Source organism: Podarcis muralis, chromosome 1, assembly GCF_964188315.1.
Source record: "Podarcis muralis chromosome 1, rPodMur119.hap1.1, whole genome shotgun sequence".
Classification (NCBI taxonomy): Eukaryota; Metazoa; Chordata; class Lepidosauria; order Squamata; family Lacertidae; genus Podarcis; species Podarcis muralis.
This window is the reverse complement of record NC_135655.1, coordinates 45,536,683-45,559,413: the sequence shown is the minus strand read 5'-3', so window position 1 is coordinate 45,559,413 and position 22,731 is coordinate 45,536,683. Positions and strand designations below refer to the sequence as shown.

Sequence of the window (22,731 nt, the reverse complement as noted above, 5' to 3'; positions counted from 1 at the left end):
TCAGACACTTTAAACAATACCGGCTGGAATCCCACCTCCCCGCCTTCGGGTGAAAATGCCCCGGAAAGAGGGCGGGTCTCCTCCAGCCACTCCCGCGGACCTCCAGTCCGTGTCGGAAGTGTGTTGAAATCTGAATTAAAGGGCACTCCTAGGCGTGTCTACTCATTAGTAAGCCTCGTTAAGTTTGTTGTTGTTTAGTCGTGTCCGACTCTTCGTGACCCCAGAGCACGCCAGGCACTCCTGTCTTCCGCTGCCTCCCGCAGTTTGGTCAAACTCATATTAGTAGCCGTCTCGCCCCTGTCGTCCCCTTCTCCTTGTGCCCTCAATCTTTCCCAACATCAGGGTCTTTTCCAGGGAGTCGTCTCTTCTCATGTGGTGGCCAAAGTATTGGCGCCTCAGCTTCAGGATCTGTCCCTCCACTGAGCACTCAGGGCTGATTTCCTTCAGAATGGATAGGTTTAATGGGATTTATTCCCGGGTAAAGGTGCGTAGGATCGCGCGACCTTAAGTGATTTTGAGCCTACAGCATAGCCAGAATGGACTTGGTGTGCTAGCAGTGGCTTTAGAAGCTCTGAGTGGTATTCTAAGTTTTACTCGGAGAGTAGACCACTGGAATTGATGGGATTAGTTGCGTTCATTAATTTCACTGAGCCTACTCTGAGTAAAGCTTAGTTGATTTTTACCCTCTGTGTCTTTTATAGTTGTACAGAATGTGGAAACTTGGAGCTTATGTCATCATGGGGATGTGGTAATGGGGAAATCTTTTGTCTGTTGAAAGTTCTCTTATGAGTTTTTTTTTTAAAAAAGGTGCTTTTTCCTTTGGCACAGTGTTACGATAGTACTGGACTGCTGTTTGTGTCCAGTTGTTTTCTGACTTATTTCAGAATAAAGACTAAGTGCTCCTTTTGAAGTATGTTAGCCAGTTCTTTTTTGCTTTCCACCAGAGGTCTTGAAGCCTCTAAACTGGTGCTTATCAATGAGATGCAGAAATATGCAGCGATGCACATAGTTCTGATTGGCTGTACTGATGAAATTTGGTCTTAGGTCTGCTCCCCCCTCCCCCTTTAAAAATAGAGTTTTGAGGAGATTATCTGATAGGAGAGGGTTGTAGATGACTTGGATGGTATAAGACCTTTTTTTAAAAAAAATCTAACCATATTAAAAATTGTAAAAAGTGCAAATCATTCGTATAGTCTGGATAGTAGAAAGTTGGACTTTCCCTTATTTCTTTGCATATTTGTCATATGTAAAGTAGGGTTCTATTTGGCATTGACAATGGAAATATGGGACCCAGCAGTGTAACTGGGGTATATTCCAAGCTAAGTAAGTAATATTCTAAGCACTCTTGGAAACAAATGAAAATGAGGTAATGCACAGAATTCCTTTTTAGTGCTTTTGAATTGGCCACAGCTCCTTCTAATTGCTATTACTATCACATTTCAAAAAAGTTGGCAGGACTATCATAATCTGTCTAGACTGTTCATGAATTGATTGGTTGCTAAGCAATGGATTATGTTTTCCTGTCATTTTGTTTCAGTGGTTTCCAATCAAATAATGTCTGTTAAGAGAACACTGCACAGGAACCTTGGTTAGTTCCAACCATGATTAATGTCACTGCTAACATAATAATTTGTTGTCACTTGAAGCTAGTTTGAAATCCTCTGTTAAGGAGGGCGCTAGTAGTTGCTATGTGTAGCAGCTAAGCACAACTAGGTCCAGCAAGACAAATTTGTGTTCTAGAAAGTAGAAAGGATTCAGTCCTGTGGTCCACTCCTGTGATTAATTTCCAAAAATTATAGTGCTCCCTTCATTGTAAAAATAATCTCGGGGTGAGTCACAATAATAGTAGAGCATCCACAACATAAAATTGATAATAGAATATTGCTAATATGCAAATTAGCATCTAAAAGAAGTACAGCAACCCTTAATGATACAACAGAAAACTACTACTACGACTTCTTTGGCGATCACTCGTAGCCGAGTAAGATTGTATTCCAAGAACACAGTTTTAACAGTGAGTCCATAAGTGACTGTGAATGCCAGTTCTGGATCCACACATCCTTCCACAGTGGGGACATAGGTTTACATACTGGTGTTGATCAGATAACAAGGTTGTGTCTGTACTGGTCTTGTGTTGTAAAGCATCTCTGTGCTGAAAATAAGTATCCAGAGAAATGTTCCTGTTTAAGAACAGATCATCTCTACCTGAAATAATAAAGCATTAATATGTTTTTAATCCTATTTACAACCTGTCATGCACTTTCTTCCTGTTTTTAAACCAGCTTCATTTCTCAGTTCCCTCCAATCATTCTAGTTTGTTTCCTTTAAAATTTAATTCTCATTCATTGTGCCATGCATGCAATAACTTCTAAAATCCACTTGGTCCACATGTGAGATATTTCTTAATAATTAATACATACATCCCTTGTAGTCAGAGGCTTTTTCTAGGTTGCTTCCACATAGTTTATGAAAGTTCAGTGGAAATACTACAGAAGAGAGTACCAACACTTCTTTCAAAGAATCAGTCTGAGTAAAGTATATCATTTATTTCATTAACAAATGTGAATAAAATTATGGACTCTTTTGTTTTTATAAGCATTGCAACATCCTTCCTTTATAATATTCTCCACCTCCCACATTCACTCCTCCACTCTATCGATTTTTATCAGAATGATAACTGGCAATGCTAACTGCAAGAATACCAAACCAGAAAAAAGTTAACTGTCTACTAATAGATCGTGCTCATTTATTACTACATATGGTGTTCAAATATCTGACTTTTCCCATTATTGCATTCCTTCACTGATAAATGGCTGTGGAGAAATAAGTATGGAGTCTTATTTAGCTCTCTTAGTAAAATATAGTAACAGTATACTACTACTCAAACATTGCTTCCTTAGACTTGATTAATAGAATACAAACTCGAATAAACAACAATAGATGCTATGACTATATATTTTAATTTTTCTCTGTGATTGTTTAATGCTGTCCTACTGGACAGTTAATAATATTCCATGTGTGTATGTCTCATAGAATAAAGTCAGTACAGAGTGAACACTGAAATCTTAAGCAGTTTTCGGTGAAGGTGAAAGCAACGATCAACTGTCTGAGCCTATGCAATTATTTATTCTAGACATTCTTCAGGTGGAGCTTGGCCAAGCTTGTCAGTAGAAGAAGGATTACTATTATACACATCAGCTAGCCTACCAATCTTGCCACCAGGGTGGAAAGTATAGAAACCATCATTCCTGATTGCATCCCCAAAGCCTTCTTGGAGCATCTGTTCATGATGATAATGAAGTGTTTCTGCCAGTGAACTCTGTAGCTGTCTTTTATTTTAAATCTCAGAGCAGGCACATTATTGAAACAGTATTTTTCAGTGTACAGTCATACCTCGGGTTGAATATGCTTCATGTTGAGCGCGTTCAAGTTGCGCTCCACGGCAATCCGGAAGTAACAGAGTACGTTACTTCCGGGTTTCACCGCTCGCGCATACACAGACGCTCAAAATGACGCCATGCGCAGAAGCAGCGAAAAGCGACATGCGCGTGTGCAGACATGCCGTTGCTAGTTACATTTGCTTCTGGATGCAAACGGGGCTCCGGAACGGATCCCGTTCGCATCCCGAGGTACCACTGTATAGAATAAATAAGTCTAAAGTGTTGAAAATTTCCCTTGTCTCTGTTGGTTATATCCTACCTTTTTATGTAATTTTCTACAGACCTATGTTTGTTTCTTAAATGACCTTATCCAAAGAAGAGGATGGAAGGGCAGAGTAGATTGTGTCCCAGTGGTATAGGAAAGAGACCTGGGTGACTGGTTTCAACTAATTAGTGTGTTATCAAGTTATTATTTGAATAATTCCATTCGCCATAGGTTTAAGAACGCTAGTGTGTAGACAGTGTGTATTTGGAAGTTTAAGAAACAGTTCTCTTGGCTCTGGTTTTGCAAAACATTTTTTTTTGTAATAGTGTTGCACCCAGTAGAGCTGATTGGCTTGTCTTCCATTCTTTCTTTTATGTGTCTAAAACTAAGATTTTCCCCATCCTTTTGATTTTTCAGAATTACCATATATCAGTATTAGATCTTATTGTGTACATATTATTCTAATTGGTTTTCAGAGGAGGTCTTTGCATTGTTTTTAGATAACAGTTAGAAATCTTGAATGGCTGTCACATTTGAATCTGTTTCCCTTACTACTGCCCATCAGTTCCATGTTTCTATGTTGCAGACAGCTAAGGCTTAGAAGTAATTTCCATTTAGCAATGTGGAACTTTTCCGTTGTGCTCAGTAGGGCTGGGCAATATATCAATATATCGTCCAAAACCGGTTTGAAGTTCACATCGTCATAATTGTTTCATAATATTTGAGCTGTCAGTATATCACGCATCACAATGTATGTAAGGACTAGGCGATAACTGGTTTTCAACATCGCAATAACTCACCAGCTAAACCTCACTATATCACCAGCTAAACGTTGCAATGTTATCAGCAGCTAAACCTCACACAATATCACCAACTAAACTTTGCAATCCATCACATCTCTAATAAGGATGAAACTATACAGAGGTGAACAGGACAATGTCCAGGCAACTGCTACTACTTAAGAGGTCTAAAATGGATAAATGACAATATTATCAATCATCACACAGTCAGTTTCATCAGCAGGCAAGCCAGAATGCATCCCAACAGGACTTTTGGTTTTGGCTTGGCTACCAAATGGTGGTATGCAGGACAATCCAAAGTACAGCAATGAGTCATAGTGAATACAAATAATCTGAGTCTGCCAGCAGGAGGCAGAAGCAGCAGTGGCAGAAATAGCTGGCCATGACCACGGTATGTGTCGGCAGTAACTTGCAAGGCCTCGCTGTGACAGCCCAATCAGTGGTGGCCTGCAAGTCCTTGTGGTGATGACGGGAGGGGGCAGTAGTAGCAGTGGCAGCCTGCAAGGCCTCGTATTGACAGAAGTAGCAGTGGAGACTTGCAAGGCCTCACAGTGGCGATGAAAGCTGGCGGCAATAGCGGTGGCAGCCTGTGAGGCCTTGCGGCGCCGGCACAAACAGTGGCAGCCCGCGAGGCCTCCCATCAGTGATAGAGAGTGATGGCAGTAGCAGCAGCAGCCTGCAAGTCACAGCAGCGATGGGAGACAGCAGCAGTAGCAGTGGCGGCCTGTGAGTACTCAGCAGTGATGGGAGGTGGCGGCAGTAGCAGTGGCAGCCTGCAAGGCCTCGCAGTAGTGATGGAGTGACAGCAGCAGCCTGCAAGGCCTCATGGCGGTGACAAAAAGTGGCAGCAGTAACAATGGCAGCCTGCAAGGCCTCAATGGTGACAAGGAGTGACAGCAGTGGCAGTAGATTGCGAGGCCGTGCGGTGGCAATGGGAGATGGTAGCCTGCGACGCCTCGCAGCGATAACAGGAAGTGACAGCAGTAACTGCAAGGCTTCGTGGTGGCGGCAGTAGTGGTGGCGGCCTGTGAGGCCTCACGGCGATGGCGAAAAGTGGCAGCAGTAACGGCGGTGGCTTGCAAGATCTCATGGCAGCGACAGGAGGTGACAGCAGTAGCAGCGGCCTGCAAGGCCTCGCAGCGGTGATGGGAGATGGCAGTAGTGGTGGCAGCCTGCAAGGCCTTGCAGTGGCAGCACAAACAGTGCTATCACCGGCCTGCAGGCGGTGATAGTGATGGCAGTAGCGGCAGTGGCCTGCAAGGACTCGTGGCAGTGATGGGAGGCAGCGGTAGTGTCCTGTTGGCCTCTGCGTAGTTCCTTCCGTATTTCAGATATCATGATATATCAATATATTGTGATGTTTAGTTGGTGATATATTCCAATATTGAAAACCAGTTATCGCCCAGTCCTGGTGCTCAGTACCTTCTGCCAAGCTGTTTCCTATACATTTCCCCCCACCCCACCCCCCAGTTTATTAAGTGACCTCTCCTATCTTTAGGATCTTCTTTCAAAACCCAGTACCTTAGCACAGCCTTTCTGCAACCAGTCTTGTCTCAACTTACTTACACTTCTACTGCCATTTGACATACCTTTTCCCTTCCTTCTATACACTGGACCCAGAACTTACACTTACCTTTCATTCGTGATTGGAACCGTAGGTGGGTGAGCAATAAATAAATGGAGAGCAAGGAAAATACACCATTCCCTGCTCTCCATTTATCTATTTTTCCTCCCCCCCTCCCCCCCCGCTCACCCAGTGGGTTTTCCTTCTTTCTGGGCATTGGGAAGGTTGCAGGAGGGCTCTGGTAGCATCCTAGGGCCCTCTCATGATCTCAGATCCTGGTAAGCAATCCTCTGCAGTGCGGGAGGGGGCAGTTCTGGGGTTACTGACTTTGCATGATTTTGCCTTTGTGTGTAGACTCCTGCAACAGAACCTTAATGTAAGTAGCAGGCCAACTGTATATTTATAAATCCTGGGTGTTCCCTTTATTCCCCATTTCTGGCGAATATAACTTGCAAACTGTGTGTACAGCACACATCAAACTTTGGCAAATGGTGGTAATAGTAATAGTGGTTTACATTAATGTTTTATATTGATTTAGGAAACCATCAGAACAACAAATGTATCAGATGGTTGCATGTAAAGCTTGGTTTCTTTCTGATGTAATCATTTTAAATTCTGTTCTTATCCCTTTTGAGTTGCTTCCTTAACCACTAACAAGAAATTCTAGATCACTTTCACACTTCCTGGTATGCCAGATTTTTTGTGGGGGAGGTAGATATGTTGAGGGAAGATGGCAGATAACATGTTTGTCTAGGCACATGTTCTTGTCTTGAGCACTATCACCATTTAGTTTTCAGGGGTTCATTGGCCTGCTCCAAGCATAGACACTGCTCGACTTTCTAGCCATGGCTTAGAGACAATTGAGTGTGTTCTGTGGGTTCACAGGCTCATCTTGTGTGAGCATTCCTCAGTCTTGTGGCCAGCTGTGGTTAGCATTTTCTCTGCTCAATGTCAAAATTAACCATAAAAAGGTAAAAGGTAAAGGTACCCCTGCCCATACGGGCCAGTCTTGACAGACTCTAGGGTTGTGCGCCCATCTCACTCTATAGGCCGGGGGCCAGCACTGTCCGCAGACACTTCCGGGTCACGTGGCCAGCGTGACAAGCTGCATCTGGCGAGCCAGCGCAGCACACGGAACACCATTTACCTTCCCGCCAGTAAGCGGTCCCTATTTATCTACTTGCACCCGGGGGTGCTTTCGAACTGCTAGGTTGGCAGGCGCTGGGACTGAACGACAGGAGCGCACCCCGCCGCGGGGATTCGAACCACCGACCTTTCGATCGGCAAGTCCTAGGCGCTGAGGCTTTAATCCACAGCGCCACCCGCGTCCCTAAAATTAACCATAGGGAGTGACAAACAACCATTTTCAACCCAATGGTTAGAAACTGGTTTGTGTTAACTACTGTTAGCTTTTTAACATCAGTGCAAATATATGATTATCTCTGAAAGGGGAGGGAGTGCCCACCCAGGACAGGAAGAACAAATGACTCCATGGTGTACAACAGATCACCTAGCAATAGTAGGGTAATTGTTAGATGGTCAGGCAGCAGTGTACTTGCATTCAATTACTTTCCCCTTCACTCTTGTCTTGAAAGCCAAAAGCTTAAAGCAAGAACATCATTTCAGTTCAGGGTAAGATAACAAAGGATTTCAGACTCTCTCTTTTTAAAAAAATTACAGTTGCAGTATCTCAAGAAGAAGGAGCATTTGTGGAGTACCAAGTTCCAATGGCAGAACTATCTGCACACTTATCACAAGTCCAGCGTGGGCAGCTGAGAGAGAACTTGCCTGACAACCATCAGACCAATACTGTACGTAAGGACTGTTTTTTCACATGCCAGATTATAAACTACATATGGTAGCTGTGTTACAAAATGCTGAAAGATTGTGTAAAGCCTCTTGTGTTTGTTAAATGGGTCTTGTAATCTTGAATGTCATGAAGAAAGCAACATTTAGCAGGTGTAGTGTAGTGGTTACAGCAGGCATAGGCAACCTCGGCCCTCCAGATGTTTTGGGACTACAACTCCTATCATCCCTAGCTAACAGGACCAGTGGTCGGGGTGATGGGAATTATAGTCCCAAAACATCTGGAGGGCCAAGTTTGCCTGTGCCTGGGTTAGAGTGTTGGACTAGGAGTGAGAAGACCAGGTTCAAATCCATGCTTGGCCATAAACTAATTGTGTGATCTTTGTCCAGTCACTATCACTATCACTTAGCCTAACCTACCATTATAAAGTTGTTTTGTAGATTAAAAAGTCATGTGTGCTGTTTTCAGCCCTTGGAGGAAAGACAGGATACCAATGTAAATAATAAAAATAATAATATAAATGCATTTAAGGGGGAAAAAATCCTGTTTCATTCTTTGCTAAATCTTTCACACCACATGCATATTATACTACTTTAGAAAGCAGTGACCAGTAAACTCTTTAACTTTGATTTATTAAGTTATCAGATTGTATACAGTGGTACCTTGGTTCTCAAACTTAATCTGTTCTGGGAGTCCGTTCGACTCCTGAAACTGTTCGAAAACCAAGGTGCAGCTTCCGATTGGCTGCAGGAGTTTCCTGCACTCAAGTGGAAGCCGCATTGTATATTTGGCTTCTGAAAAGCGTTCACAAACCGGAACACTTACTTCCGGGTTTGCGGTGTTCGGGAACCAATTTGTTCGGCAACTAAGCCATTCGGAAACCAAGGTTCCACTGTACTGCTTAGTTTTTATAGACAGTACAGATTTATTTATTTTTTGCTGTGTGAACATTAGGATTTATTTGTTTATGTTTTATTAAAATATTTACAATCTGCCATTTGTCTGTACTGATATCAGGGCGGAGCACAGAACAAAAAGTAAAAACAGCCACCTAAATAATATAATAAACAGTACTGTTAAAATATACCATCAAGCAAAAAGAAAATGTCTGAGAAAAGAAATAACTCTTAACCTGGTGCCAACATGAGGATAGCATTGGTGCTGATTGTAAGGAAAGGGTGTTCCACAGACAGAGTGCCACTACGGAGGAGGCTCTGTTCCTTCTTTTTCTTCTCTTACTACACATAATGCTAATTTAATGGTGCAACTGATGTATCACACTTTAAGAAATTGGCACTGCATACTGTGTTGTGGCATCTGCTTGAAGTTTAGTACTTGTAGTATCCTCTGTATTTGCGACATACTCTTCCAATCTCACTTGCCTGATAAAGAACCACAATCTGGGCTCAAAAGCAGATGACTGATGAAGTAACTCTGGAAAACTTCTAAACCCTTGTCTTGTAAATCACATTGTGAGGGCAATGTAGCCTGCAAAGTGGGTTATCTTTTAAATAAAACAAACGAAAAAGGCCTTGTTCAATCAAAGTTTCTGAAGATCTGAATTCACTAGAAAGCTGCATGATCTAGTTCATATTCAGAATTACTGGCCTTGTTCACCTGTCACAGTAAACCACAGTTAATGGTTTATGGTTAACATATCAGTACTGGTTTTTTCCCTCTTACCCACTTCTGCTACATAGGTAGAAACAAACCATAGTATCTGACTTAGCCTTACGTCCAAATTAGTGTGGGCCACGGGCCATTTTCTCCAAACCATACCCTTTAGCTCATCAGTTGATGTCACTTAACTCCCTGCTCATCACCTTATGAGTTAATGTTAAAACCTGCTCAGTTTGGCAGAATTACATGCAAACCCCTTTCTGATTTCTTGATTCAGGAAGGGATATGCTTTGGAATCCAATGCTAAAATGTGGGATGGGGGCTTTGTATAATACTACCTTGCAAGATGCTTTGAAGTCTTGACTTTGGGACTTTCTACCTTGTTAAATTTATGGCAGTTCAAACCATATGCAATTGCAGGCAGCTTGGGCCAGTTTTGGAGCCCCACAAGCTATCAAGGAAGCCAAGAGAGGATTTTACATCTTAAGACACATGAGCGTCATCTCTTCTGATCATTTAGCTTACTCATTCAAAGCTTCAGCTGTTTCATCAGGTCACTGCTAAATTCTGGACCTTCTCTCTGTGTCCTGATCCTCAGTGAAATTTTAGACCTCATAAGGCTTCATGGACAATTTGGTCATTAGCTTTACCAATAATGTTGCAATACATTATGCAGCGAAAGTCATGTCTTTTATTGCTTTAACTGTGTTGTACTAAATTCATTCAGAATGGGACTTTTAGAGAAATATCATAGCATGTGCTGAACAATGAGGGGCCAAACAGAAACTGACATTTGTGAAGAATTTGTAAGACATTTTGAACCAGTATTATTTTGGTATCATTTACAAAATCTTAAACAGCTTGTGCCATAAAAGTGGAAATTTCAGTATTTGTTATTAAAATAAATGCATAGGTATGGTTCCCATTCTGAGTGGCCAGTCCAGATGATGTTAACTTGGCAGGTATACACAGGATCAGCATGCAGGAATAGCATCATTTAAAAAATATTATTGCTCCCTAATTTCCTGACAAAGATCGCAGACACTTGTAATACCTTACCAGTTCATTGCTTTTCAACATGAGTTCCAATGCTTTGAACATCTTTTTGAAACCTTAGTGCCAAGCAGACCTCCCAAAAGTTTCCATACTGAATGTGAAGGTTTCTCAGCATTAGTTCACCCAACTCCTGATACAAGTTTTTCAAGTTTCCCTGAAAATCTCTTGCATCTAAGAGATAGTAAACACATTCATTTATACTGAATGACCCAGAATCTGTGTTTCAAATATTGCCATTTTCACATGCTGCTTGAAAACCATTTATGGCAAGAGCCGTAGTTGGAAAAAGGTTTCCCCCCCTAAAAGGTTCACTTACTGCACTGACTCCTTGCAGAAACCAAGGCTCATCCTACATAGAATCCTCAGTAATTGAAGAGTCAGTGGTCCAAAATTTGGCAACATTTTCAAACCCTACACACCATCATATCTCTTTCCTGGAGCTGCCTTCTGCATTTCCAGTTGGGTGAAAAGGCACTGACATAGTTCAGGAAGTTTGCACGTCCCAGTTCTGCACCTCTGGGACTATTGCTTGGGTTTGATATTTAACTCTTTTTTTTGATAGTTGCCAAGGCTGCTGTTTATCTTTGGTATTACTCATTCACCTTGAAGATATACAGTCATTCTTGCCCACACACCAGAAGTACAAGGGTCTGGTTCAAACCTCTTTCAAGGCTTTGCTTCCATAATGGCTGATGAAACTGAGGAATCTGTTCCTTTGCTTCCACTGCAGGTGGCACCTCTGACCTGTGATCTGTTTAATGCTAATCAGGTAGGGATTTGTGTTTTGTCTGTACTGGAACAAAGTGCAACAAATATGACACAATCCCCAGTGTCATAAAATGCATCTTTGCTCAGATATGCCTGCAGGTTTCACTGTTGTGCATTATTTTATCTTCTGTTCTGAATTGCAATCCTCAGCGCAGTTCTTACTTGGAGTAAGAACCATGTCATAATGTCTTTTTTCCGTCTTTGTGTACTTGTGGCCAAAACCCATTATGCCACCCTTCAGAAGAACTGATACGAAAACTATTTAGTTCATACAGCCTGTGAAAATTAACTCCCTGTAGGAAGCAGTCATCAATATTCACTTGCAAGTGTCTTTGAATTGTACTTAATACTGCACTTTTCCCCCCTTCCAAGGTAAGGGCCAAAGATGTTTCTTTGAATCCATCAACAGTTATTTTCAGTTTCTTTAAATAAAAATGTGATGCACTTGACTCTCACCAGGAGAGGAAATTTAGGATCATGGATGTGGTTGTGATGTATATTCCTGTGATATGTATTCTTTTATTACGCTATAATGTTGCGGCTTTTGGGAGAGTAGTTTTACTTAGATATTTTTTCCTCTCTAAATTGAAATTATTTCATATGGTGTATTACATTTGAATGCTACAACAGCATACAAGCTAATGTTTCATGTTTTTATGCCACCACTGCCAACCTCCACAATCTCATAAGCATAGGTATTACTGCTCTTGTTCCTGCTCCTGTCTTGTGGTGATGCCGTACTTGCTTATTTCCAACACCCTTTCATAATTGGCCTGTGTTCCCTTTGCAATTAAAAAGCAATTGGAGAAGGCAGAAGTGTAGGAATGGATATGGTTGCACTTACGGGAACAAAGGATAAGTTCAGTCCTACTTTGTTACTGCTGTTGAGGATATAGATTTTACCTTGGACCCTCTAGCACAGCATTGGCGTTTATTATTTATTCACAAAATTGGTTGCTACACTGACACCATACCTAATGCAAGTACACCAAAGGAAGGAAATGAAAATCTTGGAAATTTTTGAAGTCTTCTTGCTTATATCCGCTTCCTGTTTTCCTACTTCCTCTATTCCCACCTTGCTCTAAAGTATTACCTTTCCCATACCAGAAGGTGCAGTACTTTTGCATAGCATTCAACTGAAAGGGAGGCACTTCTCAATGTCATTTTTGGCAACATTGAAAAGCACGCTCATCCCCCCAGTTTAATTTATTTTATATTTTGTAATTGTATCAAAAAGGCTGGAGGAAATCTTTGTCTCAGGGTCATGGCAACATTTCAGTTCAGAGTGATATCAGCCTCTAGCCAAAATTGATATTGTATTTTCATGATGTCATCCTGTTCATTACATCATCCCTGATTTGCTGTCACTGTATGACTAATTGAGGGGGGGAATCAGTGCCGTGAGGAAAGAAAGAAAATGGTACAGCAGACTTGGTAAATGGTACAGCAGAGTGAAAACATTGTCATAAAGAAGGGGGTGGGGAAACATCCCTGCATATATTTTTTAGGAAATACCTTGGGACTCAAATCCAAATGCATTACTTTCTATCCCAAAACCAAATGGGAAGAATATCTGACACAGCCATATTATTTCAAGGCCTCGACTTAATGCCATGAAGCTCTTCTTAAGGGAAAGGTGCTGTGGCAGAAGGAGAGGCTGCAATTTACTAAATGCCCTAGTGGAAGGAAAAGATGTGTATCAGTAAAAAGCACATGAATCCTAATGTGCTTGTGTGTTCCTTGTTAAAATATTGAATGTAAATTGCAGATTTTAAAACGTTTTTATATCTCTTCAGGTTGTAAAGAAGCTTCAGATAGAAAAGTGATGGGAAAATGTTGGGGAACAAGGAGACTAATAGGTTGAAATTTACCAAAGCTCTTTCCCCCAAGAGCTGATTCATTTTTTATTTTTGGCACATTAGTAAATAGCAATATCAAGTAAGAATATTGTAGACAAAATTATTGAGGTAAATTAACTTTGGCATTTGTCGCATATGTAGAAATGGTACACTAATTAACTGAATACAGGTAACTGATATCTGTCTAATTAGCATAATTACCCCTGAGGATTGTAACACTAACTGCCCTGCCTAACATATGCTTTCTTTCTGCTTCATCTACAAGTGCACATTTACCATTTATCACTTCTTTTTCTTACAGTGTGACTGTTATCATTAATTGCCCCTATATATTAGATGCTCTGCTGGTCTTTAGATCCTTTCAGCTGAATCTTTCCTTTATTTCACATGTTGCCCTTTAGTAATATAATTTTATTATCCCCATAACCAGCAACTTCATGGGGCTCCTGGCGATGTCCTGTCTGGGCACAGGTGGGGCCCACGCCCACTTAGCTTCAGCAGTGCTGCAGCATCAAATGCTGCCAGACTACTCACTGAGCTCTGCCCTTTACGATTACAACATGGAATATACATGTTGCATGCAGGTGCTTATGGATCTGGGATTTTTAAAATTATGTTTGTAGAATGACAACGTTGAAAGACGGCGTAATGAAAGCAGCGATCGAAGAGGCAACGATAATCCCGGTTCAGCCTCTAACGGGCAGCCACAGCACAGCACTCGGCAAGTGGTGGAACAAGATGATGACGATGACGATGAAGAGCTGACGCTGAAATACGGGGCAAAGCATGTGATTATGCTGTTTGCACCAGTCACGCTTTGTATGGTGGTAGTTGTTGCAACCATCAAGTCTGTCAGCTTTTATACGCGGAAGGATGGACAGCTGTATGTATTATTATTTTTCTTTTTTGCTCTGATGTCCTCTGATATCTACCCCCTTTTGTGTTCTGCCATTACACCAGTCTTTCACAGTCATACAGTGAGCAAACAGGAGACAAATGTTCCCTTGGTTGTGCTTTCTTTTGCGGGGGCGGGGGGACCCTTCCTCTAGCTGCTTTTCTCCCAGACACGCTCTGAGACTAGAAATGAGCTCTACCAGGAGAAAAGCAACTGGGGGGGGGGGAGGCAGTTTTGGAGGGGAAGGATTAAGCTGCTTCTTCCTCCCACTTCTCTTCTTTAGATCATTCTGGACGCAGGTCCCACTTTAAATGACCCATATTATAATACTGTACACTGCTACATCTAGTTATACCTTCAGTGACATTCTGTGAACCAAAGGATAACTTGAGGTTTCTCATTTTATAATGACATGCAACATTGCTCCTATTGTTGGATCACAGCTGTCAACTTACAGATTTGAAAATAAGGGACCAGCAGCCTTGAAAATAAGGGACCTGCAGCCTCACCTGTTCCAGGCACTCCAGTCCTCCTGCAGTCTGGTCAAACTCATGCTGGTAGCTTCGAGAACACTGTCCAACCAACTTGTAACCAGAGGTTCAACGGGATAGAATCTGAATCACATGCACCACAAGGCCTATGCAGCCTCAACTTAAGATGGCTACCCGGCCTGGCTTTGCACTGCAAAGTTTGCAGCAGCATGTGCAACAAAATGGCATCCAGCATTCAAAAACATCCTCAGATTGCATTAACTAGCCACACACAAGGCATGCAAGCTCCACCCCCCAGTCGTTCTTAGACTTCTTATTGGGTGAGCAACACAGCCAAGCAACACAGTTGGAGCCTCCCTCCTCCCTGGCAGGGAGGGAGGGAGAGGAGCTGCTTCCTTTGAAATTTAAGGGACACCATTTAAGGGACATTTAAGGGACATCCATCAATAAGGGACAACAGTGGGACATGGCGCTGGAATAAGGGACTGTCCCTTCAGATAAGGGACACTTGACAGCTATGTGTTGGATTCCCATGTAAAGTCAAGTTGCACCTAGTACTTTATAGATAAATAACCCAAGTTTTTATTCTATATGCTCAAGTCCTCAGTCTTAAGGGGTGTTTTTTTAGCATGGTAATCTTTTATTAACCTCACTACAAAAAGTAAGCTTTCTGACTACAACGTATTTCCTGTGTCTGCCTTTGGTTTTGTTCACAAGTGAATGAAATATTTAATTGTAATTCATTCCATATCCACTAGATGGTGTGGGCATACAGGCATTACAGTGGAACCTTGGTTCTCGAACGGCTTAGTTGACGAACAAATCAGCTCCCGAATGCCAAAATCCCGGAAGTAAGTGTTCCGGTTTTCGAATGTTTTTCAGAAGCCAAACGTCTGATGCGGCTGTTGGCTATTTTTTCCGGGGCGCCAGCACCAATTGGAAGGCGTGCCTTGGTTTTCGAACGTTTCGGGAGTTGAACTGACTTCCAGAACAGATTAAGTTCGAGAACCAAGGTTCTACTGTATTTAGAAGAATTATGGCTCAGAGTATGTACTGTATGTACTAATGCTTGCTTATTTGTTGAACTCTCCTTAGGGTTGGTCTCTTGCGCTTAGTCAAAAACTTACCACAGTTTAAGAACACATTCGTATTGCACAGACTTCACCTTTTACTTTTTATCTGTATTCTATTGCAGCATCTACACCCCATTCACGGAAGATACAGAAACAGTTGGACAAAGGGCTCTGAATTCTATTCTCAATGCTGCCATTATGATTAGCGTCATCATTGTCATGACCATACTCCTGGTTGTGCTTTATAAGTACAGGTGCTATAAGGTGAGCTCAGGTTTACTCTTACTGTATCGAGGCTATTACGGAAGCCTTCATCATGTCTGCCTCATTGTTTCTAATAGCATACTTGGAATATTTTCAGCATACAAAGAGCCAAAATAGTTGCTAAAATAGTGTCTAAGCTAAAGATCAACTGTGATAGAGCAGCACAGGATGATAATAATAAAGGTAGCCGTTTTTTCAGTATTTCACTATAGATAAGGATAGTTATGAATATCTAAATTGGCAAGTAATGTGTATTTTTTACTTTAATTTAGTGGGCTTGTTTTCAGGGAAAGAATAAATATTGAATTAAATTAAAGCACCCTTTAAAAGCTGGGAATAATATGGAAATGTGCAAAAAAAAACACCCAACCTATTAGAGAATGGTTTTGTTGCATGCTCTCCAATCTCTGATCGGTAAGAGACTCCAGGGGTGCCAGTGCTTACCCAGGCTTTAGTTTTCTTGGAATAAAGGTCAATGGGGACTGTGGTGTCTTTGGGATATATTGCTTTATTTATGCATATATACTACATGAGAATAAGACGGTTCACAGCATTAACAGTCTAGGGTGGAGGGGGAGGGTCACCAAGTCATAGTTCTGGATTCAGCACACAGAGCAAGTCAAGCTGCTGTGTCTCTCCAGCTTCCTCCTCTAGCTTCAGACCAGACTTAAGACAAAGGGCTCACTCTTTACTGATGTTTTCCTTGATCTTGTACTCCTAGGATGATGTAACGTTCAGCCAGGTGAAGGGGGCAAAGGCCCACTCATTTGTCTCTATAGCAATATGGTCACTCTTTCCTTGTGTAGCTGAAGGGTGCCTCCAATCCCAGCTAATCTTACAGAGAGACTGGCTTGACCGGTTCAGTGGTTCCCTCTGCTAGATTCCAACCTAACAGATCCATCATCACAGACTTGGAAGGGACCCACAGGCATCATCCAAACCACCAGCCCAATCCTGTAACAGGTTATTTGGACCTCTCGTAGTCTTTATTTGTCCATAATGCTGGTTCTCCCTCCCTTTGTCATGGACTGCATGTACTTATGAAATGAAGACATTTTACTGTGGAATATATATGTACTCGCTGTCAAGTATAATCATCTCCATATGGCTTGTTAAGCCAAACCTTGGCTTAGTTGCCACACACACTCAGCTAAAAAACCCCAGAAGGAGCCAATCACCTCTCTGGGAGCCAGCACATTTCCACAATCTTGGTAAGCCATGGTTTACCAGGTTCTTGTCTTATTGACCAACAAATGACATTTTTCTTTTTTTATTAGTAGTTTAGGTGTGTGTAAAAAGAAAAAATTCCAGAAAAACAGGCTTCAATTTTCATTATTATATTCCTTGTGTAATAGTAAAGTTATACTGTTGTTTTTTGTGTTTTCAGGTGATCCATGGGTGGCTCATCGTTTCTTCACTCTTCCTGCTTTTCTTTTTCTCATTCATTTACTTAGGGTAAGTTTACAAGTATTTTGACCTTTAGAAATGTTAGTAAGTAAAAGGATTAGCAAATTTTTGTTGGCTTGTAAAGTCTATACCCCTTGTAAAAAGTAAATATTGAAGTACATCTGGAGTAAAGAATACCACAGGTGCAGCACTGCAAAGCTTTGTGTATTTGTCCTTGGACATTCCTCACAGCGAGGAACTAAGGATTCTTAATTCTCTAAGTCTTGTAGTCTGAGCTGTAGAAGAGTGTGCTTCTCAATCAAGACTAAAATAGAGATATTCAACCTTGGGTCCCTAGATATGTTGCAAGTCGCATTATCTTAGACCATGGGTAGTCAAACTAAGGCCCGGGGGCTGGATCTGGCCCAATCGCCTTCTAAATCCAGCCCGCGGACGGTCCAGGAATCATCGTGTTTTTATATGAGTAGAATGTGTGCTTTTATTTAAAATGCATCTCTGGGTTATTTGTGGGGCACAGGAATTCGTTCATTTCCTCCCCCAAAAAAAATATAGTCCGGCCCGCCACAATGTCTGAGGGACAGTGGACCAGCCCCCTGCGGAAAAAGTTTGCTGACCCCTGTCCTAGACCATTGGCTAAGCTGGCTGGTTTGGTAGGAACTAGGAACATCTGGAGACCCAGAACTGAAGAACTCTTCTCTGGAACACGAATGAATGGCGTTCAGTTATAGCGTAGAACACTTACATGTCTCACTGTTGTGATTACTTTTCCAGTTATGGAGATTAGAAGGAGGTAAAAGGCAATAAAACAATGTGATGCGCAAGCAAGCCTAAAAGCATGACAACACATTTGAAATGAAACTTGAATCCTGTGTTTCTTGTAAATGAATTCCCCACCCCTAAGCTTTAAATCTAGGCTAGGAAATGAAGAAGAAACTTTGAGCTTGCCGCACAAAATGCAAACATACAGTGGTGCCTCGCAAGACGAAATTAATCCGTTCCGCGAGTCTCTTCGTCTTGCGGTTTTTTCGTCTTGTGAAGCACGGCTATTAGCGGCTTAGCAGCTATTAGCGGCTTTAAGAAAAAGGAAACAAACTCGCAAGAACTCGCAAGACGTTTCATCTTGCGAAGCAAGCCCATAGGGAAATTCGTCTTGCGGAACGACTCAAAAAACGGAAAACCCTTTCGTCTAGCGAGTTTTTCGTTTTGCGAGGCATTCGTCTTGCGGGGCACCACTGTAATTTGCTGGGTTGACGGTTGCTGTTTCTTCTCCACCATTCTTTGCGTAACAAGTTTTTCTCTTAATCTTGTGTGTGTGTCCAATAGGGAGGTTTTTAAGACTTACAACGTTGCCATGGACTACTTTACCCTAGCGCTCATGATCTGGAACTTTGGAGTGGTGGGAATGATCTGCATTCACTGGAAAGGCCCTCTCCGGCTCCAGCAAGCCTATCTCATTATGATAAGTGCTCTAATGGCCCTGGTATTTATCAAATACCTCCCTGAATGGACTGCTTGGCTCATCTTGGCAGTGATTTCAGTGTACGGTAAGATCCTCCAAACACATCTTTTACTAGGAACAACATTGACTTACTCTGCTTTTTTCCACTTTTATATTTAATGCCTAGAAAGCTAGAATTAAGAACCAGACCCTTTTACTTGTGTCCTTTTGAAGTCTAAGAAATCATACTGTGAGTCTGTAGAATACCTTGATTATGCTTCTGTGTGTGGACTGTTCCATCACAAGAATGATTTATTTTCAAAGCATTTATTTCCCCCAATCCTCTGTAGAAACCTTTGCCCTTAAGGCAGCCTGTCTCTGGTGAAATGAGATAGGTGTAGCTAAAGGGAGAGAGATATCATTCTCAGTACCCAAACTCAGAAGACATCTGAAAAAGAAGGAACTAGAACTTTTCCATATTTTGCTGCTTGATAGCAGCCAGTCCTAAGAAGAATCTCTTAACAAAAAATCTCATAACAAAAAAAATTGTTATGGAAAATATCTAGTAACAACAACTCTTAGTAGTTTGCAGTTAATAAATTAATACCATCTTATCTTTCATGGCATACTTCCTCCTTTGTGATGCTGGACTAGGTTTACCCTTGGCCTGATCCAGCATGACTTTTCTTAAGTTGCTCTCATTCTAAAAAGAAAGAAAGGGGGGAAAGAGCAGATTTGAGCAAGCCATGTTTCAAGATTCTTCCCAGGCTTGATCTGAGGTGAGAATTGTGATGTCTTTGCAGTACTGAACAGTAGAGAAGACAAAAGAGCAGCCAAATTCCCCGACGACTAAAACATAAATTACTGTAGGAAAGTGTTCCTTTATCACTTTAGTTAAGCGTTTAGAACAAAATCTACTTTTAAGTATAACAAACATGTCGTTTATTTTTTTATTTGCACTCTTGTTTCCCCCTTAAGACAGTAAGGTATGATGTAAATGGAAGGATTCATCAGGTTTTGCCATTCATAATTTTTGAATACCTACATCAGGTTTTGGCTAATGCTAAACACCTCTAGTTTTTGAGCCAGATCATATGTAAGCTTTACCTTTTTCAAGTGGGAACAGGAGCTTGGCAGCCTTTTGAGATATACACACAGGTTTGTGAATGTCACATGCTTTCTCCTCAAATTGTATTTGTTCAGGAAATCCAAATGACCTTTATAAAGCATTCTTGTTCTTCAGCATAAGATGTACAGAAACAAAGGTTGCACATAAACACAGATGTTCCGTGTCACAAGATTATGCAGATTTGACAGTGCCATCATATAACACTCTGTCATCATTCAAATTCTGCACTCAAAATTTGTTTGTTATGCATAAAGGCAATTTATATAACTGTTACTAACATCTATGCTGAATCTGAAAAGAATTGCCATGTCACGTGGAAATACACATTTGCATCTGCGTAAGACTGTAAGTGAGGATGTTCCGTTCAGAGTGGATGTTTTTCACACTATTGAATTTCAGGCATATCTGATTTGTGTGTGTGTGTGTGCTGCTAAACAAAGTGATGGCATTTAATTTGGTAAATAGTGTCTAAGTGTCTTAAAATTACATAGTTCTAGAGATAGCCAGATAATGTTTAATTTTAAAAAGAACCCGGAGAATAGGCTGTGTCGTGTACATGTTGTATAGACAATTTTATTCTTTAATATGTGAGCTAAACCTATTGAATGCCCAGGTGCTAACATGTTTTTGAAGCCTGCCAGAAGCAGCCGCATAGGGTGGAGCAGGAATACATTTAAGCCCCAGAGGCCACATTGAAATGGAGGACAGCCATCATTTGCTAAGTCTGCCTTGCCTCACTTGTTAAGTCAGTTAATAAAGATGCTTTAACTTTTTGGTATCCATGGAGGGAACTTAGAAATGATCAGACTGGAAAGCTCATAAACAGATACATTACTCTGGTTGCTGCATATATATTTTTTCAAATAAGACTATATCTTCACAATTGTGAGACTTGTGAAGATTTGGTTACTGTAATATTTTGTCCACAATGTGGAGAGATACACAGGCAGTATCCTAGCACATAACCTGAAATTTTCTGTAAGACTTCTTCCTGCAGGAGCACTGAACTCCTTACTAAGCTCTTTACCTGATCTTTGACATCTGAGGCACAGTTTTTACTATTATTTATTAAATTTGGATATCGCCCTTCATCCGAAGATCACAAAGCAGTACACAACATAAAAATACAAAAGAAGAACACAAAATATATAATAAAACAAAAACAAACCAATTATGCCCCCCCCAAAAAAAAACACCCCAAAAAAACCAAAAGGCCGTAGAATGTAAATAGGAAATGCGTCCTATAGGGCAAAAAATACGGTATTTTTATTGATTTTAGTATGGTATTTTTATACTGTTGCAATCCACCCTGGTGTCTTACGGTGACTCCTCCACTTTTAAGAAACTATTGCTAAAGTTTAGTTTTTTTTCTGGACAGGAGTTTTTTCTGTGTGTGTTGACCCCAATGTTGGTGTCTTTCAGATCTGGTTGCTGTATTGTGTCCTAAAGGACCTCTTCGTATGCTAGTTGAAACCGCTCAAGAAAGGAATGAGACTTTGTTCCCAGCACTCATTTACTCATGTAAGTATACAGAGTTGAGTTTTATATTCTGCAGCCTACTCCCAAACTATGGATATTAAAAATCCATCTGATTTTCTGCTGAAGTTGTGTGATGCTAGATGTGCAGCTGTGTTGTCGCTTTTTCATTTCTTTGGGACTCAGATCTGCTGTTGGCTCCAGACATTGGAACGTGTGCTGCGTAGGATGTCCCAAGATGAAAAGAACATTATGTTCTACCTTAATTAAAAATGGAAAGAGGGAAAAAAAGATTTGGCCTGGTCAAAACACCTCTAATTGTTTTTAGCAGTATTAACTTACTGCATTTATATCTTTCTTCAGTGGATCCAAGGCTGGCCCTGTTAACAAGCATTTATAAAGATACAACTGAAAAATACAAAGTTCATCTTAGAGATTTGGGAGATCTCTGCCCATTGATTTGTATGTAACTTTCAAGGATTCCTTTTGAGGAGTGGGAGGAAACTGATCCACCAGTGCAGCAGAAGAAGGACATACGAATAGTTCAGCTGGATCTCTCAGTGGCCAACCAGATGCCCATAGGAGGGGCACAAAGGGGACATGAGTGCAGCAGCTTTCTCCCCACTGGTATTCAGACACATACTTCCTCTGACATTGGAAGTAGTACATTGTTACACCCTGCGATTTCATGCGGATACATAGCTGTCAACTCACAGATTTGAAAATAAGCAGCCTCCAAAATAAGGGATCAGCAGCCAAAATAAGGGATTTTAGTTAGCCACCTGAAATATGAAGTTAAAAGGGACCAGATAATTTTGGAGAGCAGCGCCGGTTTTTAGCCCTTCGTTTCCAGAGGTTGCTGCTCAAGCTGATGAAACACTGCAATTAAGTAACTACAAGCAGCAACCACTTTTCGCGCAAAACGAAGTCCAAGCTACGAAGATGCTACCCCAGGCAGAGACGCTCAGTTTGGCGGCCGCAAGGAGGATGGCGGCAGAAGGGCCCGAGGCTCCCGCCAGTCCCGGCAGGGAGGGGCTCCTGGGGGCCAAGGCTGGTGAGAGGAGGCCGGAGGGGGGCGGGCCCTGGCAACCAAGCAACAAAGTTGGAGCCTCCCTCCTCCCTGGCCGGCAGGGAGGGAGGGAGAGGAGCTGCTTCTTTTGAAACCTGGGAAATTTAAGGGACATCTTCAGTAAGGGACAGCAGCGGGACACAGCACTGGGATAAGGGAGTTTCCTGCCAAATAAGGGATGGTTGACAGCTATGTGCAGATAGCAGTACAAATGATTTTATGGTTACGAAACTATACAAATAAAACACACGTGCCTGTCTATTTGGATTAAGTCAATCTGATTTCTTTATACTAATCCAAATGATTCTACCAGGGGTGTCTACTATGCATTTGTACTGGCAAATTTCTTTTTAAAATAAATAAATAAATA

At 41.5% G+C, this 22,731-nt stretch overlaps 1 protein-coding gene across 4 annotated transcripts in view; it reads left to right on the top strand.

The window, feature by feature from the left end:
* The window catches only part of PSEN1 (presenilin 1), a 31,352-nt gene that overhangs the window by 386 nt on the left and 8,235 nt on the right, over positions 1–22,731 (top strand). Inside the window, exons 2-9 of one of the 4 annotated variants that reach the window (XM_028724526.2) lie at positions 7,690–7,820; positions 11,223–11,261; positions 13,743–14,002; positions 15,264–15,356; positions 15,701–15,842; positions 17,230–17,297; positions 18,573–18,793; positions 21,239–21,337. In XM_028724526.2, the coding sequence (XP_028580359.2) occupies positions 7,737–7,820; positions 11,223–11,261; positions 13,743–14,002; positions 15,264–15,356; positions 15,701–15,842; positions 17,230–17,297; positions 18,573–18,793; positions 21,239–21,337 (1,006 nt within the window). In that variant the 5' untranslated portion in view covers positions 7,690–7,736. The remainder of the gene's footprint in view (positions 1–7,689; positions 7,821–11,222; positions 11,262–13,742; positions 14,003–15,263; positions 15,357–15,700; positions 15,843–17,229; positions 17,298–18,572; positions 18,794–21,238; positions 21,338–22,731) is intronic. The other 3 variants (XM_077927387.1, XM_077927396.1, XM_077927404.1) reach the window with 3 other exon arrangements.